Source organism: Triticum urartu, unplaced genomic scaffold (genome assembly GCF_003073215.2).
Source record: "Triticum urartu cultivar G1812 unplaced genomic scaffold, Tu2.1 TuUngrouped_contig_4327, whole genome shotgun sequence".
Lineage (NCBI taxonomy): Eukaryota > Viridiplantae > Streptophyta > Magnoliopsida > Poales > Poaceae > Triticum > Triticum urartu.
In genome coordinates, this window is record NW_024114907.1 from 1 (window position 1) to 11,680 (window position 11,680).

The following is an 11,680-nucleotide window of genomic DNA, read 5'->3' on the forward strand; positions in this document are numbered from 1 at the left end:
TGTGATGATCTTCATTATTAGAGCATTGCCCCATGTGAGGAAAGGATGATGGAGACTATGATTCCCCCACAAGTCGGGATGAGACTACGGACAAAAAAAGAGGCCAAAAAAATGAGAGAAGGCACAAATAAAAAAATGAGAGAAAAGAGTGAAGGGGCAATGCTACTATCCTTTTACCACACTTGTGCTTCAAAGTAGCACCATGATCTTCATGATAGAGAGTCTCCTATATTGTCACTTTCATATACTGGTGGGAATTTTTCATTATAGAACTTGGCTTGTATATTCCAATGATGGGCTTCCTCAAATTGCCCTAGGTCTTCGTGAGCAAGCAAGTTGGATGCACACCCACTTAGTTTTCTTTTGAGCTTTCATAAACTTATAGCTCTAGTGCATCCGTTGCATGGCAATCCCTACTCACTCACATTGATATCTATTGATGGGCACCTTCATAGCCCGTTGATACGCCTAGTTGATGTGAGACTATCTTCTCCTTTTTGTCTTCTCCACAACCACCATTCTATTCCACCTATAGTGCTATATCCATGGCTCACGCTCATGTATTGCGTGAAGATTGAAAAAGTTTGAGAACATCAAAAGTATGAAACAATTGCTTGGCTTGTCATCGGGGTTGTGCATGATTTAAATATTTTGTGTGATGAAGATAGAGCATAGCCATACTATATGATTTTGTAGGGATAGCTTTCGTTGGCCATGTTTTTTTGAGAAGACATGATTGCTTTATTAGTATGCTTGAAGTATTATTGTTTTTATGTCAATATTAGACTTTTGTCTTGAATCTTTCGGATCTGAGTATTCATGCCACAATAAAGAAAATTACATTGAAAATTATGTTAGGTAGCATTCCACATCAAAAATTCTGTTTTTATCATTTACCTACTCGAGGACGAGCATGAATTAAGCTTGGGGATGCTTGATACGTCTCCAACGTATCTATAATTTCTGATTGTTCCATGCTATTATATTATCTGTTTTGGATGTTTAATGGGCTTTAATATGCACTTTTATATTATTTTTGGGACTAACCTATTAACCGAAGGCCCAATGTAAATTGTTGTTTTTTTTGCCTATTTCAGTGTTTCGCTGAAAAGGAATATCAAACGAAATCCAAACGGAACGAAACCTTCGCGGGGATCTTTTTTGGAACAAACGCAATCCAGGAGACTTGGAGTGGAGGTCAAGGAAGCAACGAGGCGGTCACGAGGTAGGGCAGTGCGCCCAGTGATGAGGCTATGTACCTAGGGTAGGGTCATGGATCTGTTCAAGATACCCTCCCCAAGGACATCCCTAAAGGTGCCAGGAGCATTCGAAGAAAAATCATCATCCACTCGACCATGATGTTATGTTCCACTTGACAATCCTGAAGACACTCGACTGTACAGATAATCACTCGACTACCAGAAGATCTAGAGCCACTCCACTCTGCAACGGTCGAGAATTAAGTCATAGCTTTAATGGTCATTATGTATCTTTATTGCAGGCGTTACCAGTAACGCCCCCATCTTTTATGTACCTAAAACCCTCTGTGACGTGGGTTGGCTGGGGTCCTAGCGCACTCTATATAAGCCACCCCCCTCCACAGGCACAAGGGTTCGCACTTTCTGTAACACACACGCATATAATCCAGTCGACCGCCTCCGGGCTCCGAGACGTAGGGCTGTTACTTCCTCCGAGAAGGGCCTGAACTCGTAAACTCATGTGTACAACTCCTCCATAGCTAGGATCTTGCCTCTACATTCCTACCCCCCATTCTACTTTCAGACTTAGAACCACGACACCCAGGGGGGCAGGTGCGCCCCCACCCTCGTGGGCCCCTCGTAGCTCCACCGACCCACTTCTTTCGCCTATATATACTCTTATACCCTGAAAACATCCAGGGGAGCCACGAAACCACTTTTCCACCGTCGCAACCTTCTGTACCCGTGAGATCCCATCTGGGGACCTTTTCCGGTGATCTGCTGGAGGGGGATTCAATCACGGAGGGCTTCTACATCAACACCATAGCCTCTCCGATGATGTGTGAGTAGTTTACCACAGACCTTCGGGTCCATAGTTATTAGCTAGATGGCTTCTTCTCTCTCTTTGGTTCTCAATACAAAGTTCTCCTCGATGTTCTTGGACATCTATTCGATGTAATTCTTTTTGTGGTGTGTTTGCCGAGATCTGATGAATTGTGGGTTTATAATCAAGATTATCTATGAACAATATTTGATTCTTCTTTGAATTCTTATATGAATGATTTGATATCTTTGCAAGTCTCCTCGAATTATCAGTTTGGTTTGGTCTACTAGATTGATCTTTCTTGCAATGGGAGAAGTGCTTAGCTTTGGGTTCAATCTTGCGGTGCTTGATCCCAGTGATAGAAAGGGAACCGCCACGTATTGTATTGTTGCCATCGAGGATAAAAAGATGGGGTTTATATCATATTGCTTGAGTTTATCCCTCTACATCATGTCACCTTGCCTAATGTGTTACTCTGTTCTTATGAACTTAATACTCTAGATGCATGCTGGATAGCGGTCGATGTGTGGAGTAATAGTAGTAGATGCAGAATCGTTTCGGTCTACTTGATTCGGACTTGATGCCTATGTTCATGATCATGCCTAGATATTCTCATAACTATGCGCTTTTCTAACAATTGCTCGGCAGTAATTTGTTCACCCACCGTAATATATGCTATCTTGAGAGAAGCCACTAGTGAAACCTATGGCCCCCAGGTCTACTTTACATCATATAAGTTTCTGATCTATAATTCTAGTTTACTATTTATTTTGGAATCTTTATTTTCCAATCTATACAACAAAAATACAAAAAATATTTATCTTATTATCTTTATGAGACCTCACTTTTGCAAGTGACCATGAAGGGATTGACAACCCCTTTATCGCGTTGGTTGTGAGGTTCTTGTTTGTTTGTGCAGGTACTAGGTGACTTGCGTGTAGTCTCCTACTGGATTGATACCTTGGTTATCAAAAACTGAGGGGAATACTTACGCTACTTTGCAGCATCACCATTTCCTCTTCAAGGGAAAACCAACGCATTCTCAAGAGGTAGCATCGTCCTCAGGCATATCAAGTATAATAAAGTCTGTTAAGATAGTAACATTTGCAACTACAACGGGCACGTCCTCACAAACACTGGTAGGTATGGTAGTTGATTTGTCTGCCATTTGCAATGATATTTCAATGGGTGTGAGTTTATTCAAATCAAGTCTTTTATATAAAGATAAAGGCATAACACTAACACCAGCTCCCAAATCACACAAAGCGGTTTTGACATAGTTTCTTTTGACATGGTATAGTTGGTATTCCGGGATCTCCTAGTTTTTTAGGTACTCGATCCTTAAAAGAATAATTAGCAAGCATGGTGGGGATTTTAGCTTCAGTTTTTTTTATTTTATTAGTGATAATGTCTTTCATATACTTAGCATAAGGGGGCATCTTGAAAATATCAGTCAAACGAGTACGCAAAAAGACTGGCCTAAGCATTTTAGCAAAGCATTCAAATTCTTCACCATCCTTTTTCTTGGATGGTTTAGGTGGAAAGGGCATGGGTTTCTGAACCCATGGTTCTGTTTCTTTACCATGTTTTCTAGCAACAAAGTCTCTTTTATCATAACGCTTATTTTTAGGTTGTGGGTTATCAAGATCGATAACAGGTTCAATTTCAACATCATTATCTGGCTCTTTATGATTGTCTGGTTGGGTGTATTCATGAACATCATCGTTATCATTATCATTATCACTAGATGAATGTTCATTACCAGATTGAGTTTCAGCACCAGAAATAGAGACATCATTATTATCCTCGGAAGGTTTTTCGATCTCAGGTTCACTAGAAGTATGAAAAGTCCTATCATTTTTACTTTTCTTTTTCTTAGAAGGACTAGGTGCATCGGTATTAATTCTTTGAGAGTCTTATTCAATTCTTTTAGGGTGACCTTCAGGATAAAGTGGCTCCTGAGTCATTTTGCCCCTCTAGTTGATACTCTAACAGCATAATCATTCATATTATTGTTCATTTCATTAAGCAACTCACTTTGAGATTTACCAACTTGTTCTAACTGAGTTCGAACCATAGAGGCATGTTTTCCTACACCTGTTACATCATTGGTAATTCTAGATAACAAGTCACTTAAGCGAGCAATCATGTCAGAATTTTGTTTCAATTGTTTCATAACATTTGCATTGAAGTGATCTTGTTTTCTAATGTAATTGTCAAATTCATGCAAGCATTGATTAGGATGTTTATTATAAGGGATGTCACCTTCATAAAACTGTAATAAAGAATTTACCTCTACCACCTGTGGTGGTGGTGGCGTGTCAATACCATGTATTTCTTCAATAGGTGGTAAATTCTTAACATCCTCAAGTTTAATACCTTTTTCCTTCATACACTTCTTTGCTTATTGCATATATTCAGGACTGAGAAATAAGATACCCCTCTTCTTTGGAGTGGGTTTAGAAGGTGGTTCAGAAAGTGTCCAATAATCATGATTCTTCAATATATTATTCAATAATTCTTCAGCTTGTTCAATAGTCTGTTCCCTAAAAACACAACCAGCATAACTATCTAGGAAATCCCTAGAAGCATCAGTTAGTCCATTATGGAAGATATCAAGTATTTAATTTTTCTTAAGAGGATGATCAGGCAAAGCATTAAGTAATTGGAGAAGCCTCCCCAAGCTTGTGGGAGACTCTCTTCTTCAATTTGCGCAAAGTTAATATTTCATGTAAGGCAACTTGTTTCTTACGAGCAGGAAAATATTTTGCAGAGAAGTAATAAATCATATCTTGGGGACTACGCACACACCTAGGAGCAAGATTATTGTACCATATCTTAGCATCACCCTTTAAAGAGAAAGGAAATAACTTAAGAACATAGTAATAATGAATTTTTTCCTCATGAGTAAATAGGGTGGCTATATCATTTAATTTGATAAGATGTGTCACAACAGTTTCAGTTTCATATCCATAGAAAGGATCAGATTCAACCAGAGAAATTAACTCTCGGTCGACAGAGAATTCATAATCCTTATCAGTAATAAAGATAAGTGAAGTAGCAAACTTAGGATCATATTGCATTATAGCATTCAAGAATTTTTCTTTCAACTTGACTAGTAATTTCTTAAGATCATCTCTATCCTTACAAGCAAGAAAATCCCTAGCAACCTCTCCATCCATAACACAACCCTCAGGTATCTCAGGCAATTCATATCTAGGAGAGCTAGGTCTAATAGGTGTTTTATAATTCTCAGTTTCAAAGACATTCTCAGTTTCAGTAATTTCATCAATTTCAGTGATTTCATATTCTTTAGCTTTAGCAATTTGTTCATCAAGAAATTCACCTTGTGGCACATTATCATCAAGCAAGGTACTAGCATAATCATAAGCATCATTCATAGCAGAAGTAGCATCATCAATTACTTGCGACATATCAGGATTAATAGCATGTGGAGGTGTTGCAAGCTTATTCAAGACAGAAGGTGAATCAAGTGCAGAGCTAGATGACAGTTCCTTACCTCCCCTCGTCTTAGAGGGAATGATCCAAGTGACTCAAAAAAATATAGCTATGCTCCCCGGCAACGGCGCTAGAAAAAGGTCTTGATAACCCATAAGTATAGGGGATCGCAACAGTTTTTGAGGGTAGAGTATTCAACCCAAATTTAGATTCGATACAAGGGGAGCCAAGGAATATTTGTAAGTATTAACAATTGAGTTATCAATTCAACCACACCTGGAGATTTAATATCTGCAGCAAAGTGATCAATAGCATAGTAGTATGATACTTTTGATAGCAGTGGTAACAGTAATAGCAATGGTAACAGGGATAGCAATAATTTTGTAGCAGTTGTAACAGCAGTAGTAACTTAGCAAGAACAATATGTGAAAAACTCGTAGGCATTGGGTCGGTGATTTCGTTGGATGATATTCATCATATAACAGTCATAACCCAGGGTAACACAGAACTAGCTCCAGTTCATAAATATAATATAGGCACATATTCCGTAAATAGTTATGCGTGCTTATAGAAAAGAACTTGCATGACATCTTTTGTCCTACCCTCCCGTGGCAGCGGGGTTCATAAGGAAACTAAGGTATATGAAGGCCTCCTTTTAATAGAGAACCGGTACAAAGCATTAACACATACTGAATACATGAACTTCTCAAATTACGGTATTCACCGGAAAGAATCCTAATTATTATCACCTTGGGGTATATGTGTATCATAACACGTAATATGTGCGTATAATTTGCAAGATCGGATCAAGAACATAGATATGATGGTGAAAACATAAACCGTCCAAATCTGAAATCATGGCACTCGGGCCCTAGTGACAAGCATTAAGCATAGCAAAGTCATAGCAACATCAATCTCAGAATATAGTGGACACTAGGGATCAAGCCCCACCAAAACTATCTCAATTAAATGATGAATCCCATCCAACCTCTCACCGTCTAGCAAGGCTACGAAGGAGGGTTAGTGATGACGAAGACCGAATATTCCCCTCTCCCATGAACGGGCTCCAGATCTGGCCTCCTGTTGAAGAACAGGAGGTGGCGCTGACTCTGTATCGTAAAACACAATGAAACTTCCTCTCTTATTTTTTTCTCCAAAAAATAGGATTTTATGGAGTTGGAATTAGGGTCAGCGGAGCCTCGTGGGCCCCACTACCTACCAGGGCACGCTAGAGGGGGGTGGCGCACCCTGGTGTCTTGTGGGCAGCTGGGCCCCCCTTTAGTGGGTCTTGATTCCAGTAATTTTTATTTATTCCAAAATAATTCTCTAAAAAGTTTCGTCCAATTCCGAGAATTTCTATTTCTGCACAAAAACAACACCATGATAGTTCTGCTGAAAATAACGTTAGTTCGTGTTAGTTTCATTCAAATCATGCAAATTAGAGTCCAAAACAAAATCAAAGGTGTTTGGAAAAGTAGATACGATGGAGACGTATCACTGACACAAGGCACTAGATTAATAGGTTAGTTCCGAAAATAGTACAACTTGTTGATAAAAATATGTAAAAATAGTACAACCAAACATAGTAGATACGTCGGAGACGTATCAATTTCTTCCCTTTCTTTCTCTCTATAATTAGACCACAATATTGGTATGGACATGTGATATCTAAACTAATTGAATGCAACATCACTTAGAAGCAACATCTAAAGAAATAATACATGAGGGCAATTGTTTCTAACAATATATCACCATGTAGGATAACAAGTTAAAGGCCAATGCATTGGAAGTGCCCTTAACAGTTTAGCAAACAGTGTTGACCTCTAATTCAGATTTCAGATTCTCTTTGTGCACATGTTTTGAGTGCTAAATATTATTCAAATGAGAATATTTTAGAGACTGGATCGAACGAGGGATAATCGTACACATTCTATTGGTGTGCTTATCACCGATGAAGGATGTGTAGAGTCGTGTCCCCTTCCGGGAACAGATCGATTTAGGTTTCGGATGGACCGTCTAGATTCGGCCGGTCTTCGTAGTTTTTACAGGCCTTCATCGACGTTTTCTTTTTCTGGACGGCGATTTACTTCACACATCGTAGTCGTCGGCGTCCCCTAGTCTGTATCGACGACTTTCGGGTCGCTATTCTATAAGTTCTTAGGTTATAAAAAGGTTGCTCTGTCTAGGTGACATCGAAATATGTTCATAGCAACGCTGTGAATGAAAGAGGAACAAAACTTCAACACAACCAAGGATTTAAATAAAACTTTATTTTTATGTATGAGTGTGTATGTAAGGACTTGTGATACTTAATATATACTCCTTCCGTTTCAAATTACTCGTCGCAGAAATGGATGTATTTAGAACTAAAATACATCTAGATACATTCATACCTACGACAAGTAATTCGGAACGAAGGGAGTAGAATCTTAAGCCTTTTGGGAAAAAATTGTAATATTCAGGCCCTGTTTAAAATCCCACCTGCTCCATGAAATATGAGGAGCTATGGAGCCAGGAAACAGGGGCTCCGCGTTTTAACACTGTAACTCCACCTGCTTCCCGAGTGAAGCTGTGGAGCAGAGGTAATCCGAACAGGGCGACATTCTCACATTTTTTGATCAGAAAACTAATAAGATCACTCATTTCTGGCAGAAGTGAGTGCGTGGCCAATTGAGCCCAAGCTGGTTTGGCTGAACCATGCACATACGACCGCGTCTGAATCGATGCTTCTCGAGGAAAAACAAACTGAACCAGACATCTCGGGCTCCCTTCCCAGTCCCCATGGGATCCTCCTCCCCTTCCCCGTCGCCGGAGCCGCCGCAGTCGTCCGCTCCTGCGGATGGAGCCTCCAATGCCAGCCTGCGGTGGCACATCCTGCGCCGCGCCCTGCTCTCTCGCTCCGCCTCTCCCCGCGCATCAGGTCCTGCCGTTTCCGTCCTCTTCTCGCCCCACAGCAGATTTTGTACTCGGATCGATTTCGTTTAGCTCCCGGTTCCATTTGATCTGCCGCTGTTTACTCCAGTAGACGAGATAGCTTCTACTACATAGGTAAGGACGGTGAAGAGGGCTTCCCGCCGTAATTATCTTCACTCTCGAGACCTCGTAGCACCGATAATTGGGCTATACCTTCTGACTGAACAGGAAGAGTGTAGGTGGATCTCTTGATTTACTAGTGCTGTAATGCAAGGGGAGCATTGGCGTTTATGTTACTACCGACTTGCATTTCAGAAGATCGAGACACAACACGATTGCTGTCAACGGCTTATTATGCCATTCCAGCTCTCAATTCATGTGCCTGCAAATTTTTAATTCAGGCAAAATGGTTAGCACGCATATTGGTTGTGGCACATGCCATTTATGTGTATACCTGAGTACCAATTAAAAGAAAATTGCAGGGGAAGTCCCGGCACTATAAATAGAAACCCAGATCTGCATCCACCAGGACTTGAAACCCAGCTGGTGGGATTGTAGATCCAGTCCCTCAACTGAATGAACTTGACCCATTTCCCTTATATCTGAGTACTTGATTAAAAGAAACAGGTCTAGCTTTCTCTGGAGTATGATTTCTTGTTTGAATGAGATGGTGCATGAGGTTCTTGCTTTGAAACCATGTACTTTTACGCATATGGGCAATATGCTCACAGCTTATCCTTTGATATTAGCAGTACTGTATGAACTTGTGAATGCCGAATGTACACTTTAGTTAGCCATAACTGTTTTTATGTACGGAGATTATCATCATTTTCATCTAGGTAGACCCTGTTTAACTGTAAGGAAGATGTTTACTGTCAATATTAGCTGTTTTTTATAGTACACAACATTATCGTAATTTCCTTTCATTTCAATGTTGTTCTGGTTACCGTAATGCAGCTGGCTATTTTTGTCAGTGTTGTTTCTATTTAACCTTTTGCAACTTGAAGTGGTTTACCCACCCCCCAAAAAAACACCCACTAAAATCTGCAATTTCTACCTTTTAGAGGTTAACATTTTTTAATTCGTTTTTATACAGAGGGAACTTCTAATGACCCGCAGGAGAAAGGTGATACCAACAAAATTTCAAGGAAGACGTCGCGTGGTTTTAATCTGTTCGAGTGTCACACAGTGCCGATTTCACAGTTAAATAAATCACAAGGAGATTCATTAAATGGAAATGAAAATGGTGTGGAATGCCAAAGAGATGTCTATGTTTGTTATAAGCTGCCCTGTGGAGGTTCACCGGAACTTAATGTAATGTAAGCAGTCAACTATTTTCCCCGTAGTTACTGTCATACTAAATGCTGTTTTTCTCCGGTTGTAGCACACACATTGATCTTCTACTTGTTTTCTGATAAAATTGGGAATCACATTTTTCTCTTTCTGTCCAGTAAGCCCCACCAATTAGAAAACTAGAAATGTTCGCTATAATTCCTTAGTTTAATATTTTAGTGTTTGATTACAGATACAGAAGAGATGATTCCCTGGAACTAAATGACATTGAAGCTTCCAACAGATTCAATATTGACACTACTGGACTTGTATGTAAGTTTCTTGTTCAAACTGATCTATTATCTTTGTTATATCATGGATTGTGTCATTCTATCTGTTAGCCTAAGTTTCTTGTTCAAGCTGATCTATTATCTTTTTTTCTCATTTGCTGCAGTTATTGGTTTAGTTGTCATAACTTACTGCCTGCCAATTGAAGAGTTCTCAATTTTTTGTTTGGAATGTAAAGAACGGGCTGACACTTCGTGTGGAAAGGGAATATAAACATTTTTTTTCTATGCAAAATATGAACTGTTTGGTCCCTTGTTCATTTTACTTGCCTTTCCTGTCATTTTTGGCCAAGTAAGGTTTTGAAGCCCCCTGTGCATAGGAAGCCTGGTTAGACTAGAAACAGCAATCTAACATATCCAATAGACTCTTGAAGTTATCTATTACAAGATTCACCCATATTAACAGTATTCATGCCCTCAAGTTCTAAAATGGTTCGATCATCTCTAGTAAACCACCTAACTAGCTTAGGTTCCGGCCAGGTAAAAAAAAACAGATGCTCCATTAATCCCACGAGTCTAGTATGGTTAACCTAGAGCTTCTGAAGTAGGACTGCTATACAACTGCAGATTTGATAGTGTCATGGGCTCATGGCTAATATATAACTCTGAATTCTTTGTTATTCTTACACCCACTATGCTGCTCATGTGATACTGTTCATCTATGTCTATCTTTATTGTTTCTCTTTCTTGAAGGTTGTTGGCCGTCTGAAGAGGTCCTTGCCTTCTACTGTATCAACCATTCAGATATGTTCAGGTTTGTAGTGAGGTGTATTTATCCATGTGACACACTTGGATTAATTCGTCTTACTTTATCAACAGTACGCTTGCTTTTGCAGATCGCATAACATGCTTGAGTAACTTGAGTTGCTCTTGTTCGAGTAAATTGCACAGATATTCCACTTGTCCTGAACCTGATTCAGAAGATTTCAACCCACAGTTCTAGGTAGGATTCATGAGAGCTCAAAACTATCACAAGGGTCAGATATTTTGGTCTCTGCTTTAGCCTTGTAATAATTTTCTGCTCTCACGAATCCTACATTCCTACCTAGAACTGTGGATTGAATTTTTGTTTTAGCATACAAACATCTATTGCTGCTTTGACTAGATTCACTCTACGTGCTAGTGCTATATTTCTCAGATTATTTTCCTTCCAAATTCATTATAGGTCTAAAAGGGTGCTTGAACTTGGAGCTGGTTATGGATTGGCGGGACTTGTTATTGCAGCCAGTGTAAATGCTGGCGAGGTTGTTATTTCTGATGGAAACCCACAAGTAGTTGGATGTATCCTTCTTAATGAGTTATATATAAAAGCTGTTGCATAATTTAAAGTTTGTTAGTATTAATGTAATATGACCTACATACTACAAGTGTTATTTTTTTGCTACTTTTCGTGAATACTGCGACTCAACCGCAAATAAAAACGGGCTGTTCTAGATGTTACCTTTTATGGCTTTGTAATCCATTAACCCTCAGATATCCAGCAGAACATATCCATCAATGCAGAAACTTTTGGTCAAACGAAAGTTAAACCTATGACACTGCACTGGGATCAAGAGCAAGCTTCAGACATGTTGAACTCTTTTGACATCATTGTTGCAAGTGACTGGTATGTTCTACCCCTCCCCCCCCCCCCCCCTTCTTTTTTTTTTTTTTTTCTTTTCTCTTCT

General features: G+C 39.5%; 1 protein-coding gene across 1 annotated transcript; it reads left to right on the forward strand.

Moving 5' to 3' along the window:
- Positions 1 to 8,158: 8,158 nt before the first annotated feature.
- LOC125527664 (calmodulin-lysine N-methyltransferase) lies at positions 8,159 to 11,619 on the forward strand (the record flags this gene model as incomplete). The annotated part of the gene is given in 6 exon segments (XM_048692179.1): positions 8,159 to 8,401; positions 9,491 to 9,713; positions 9,920 to 9,999; positions 10,707 to 10,767; positions 11,179 to 11,294; positions 11,487 to 11,619. Coding segments are annotated over 6 exon segments (836 nt in total), but the record flags the coding sequence as incomplete, so codon positions are not given.
- Between the last annotated feature and the right edge of the window lie 61 nt (positions 11,620 to 11,680).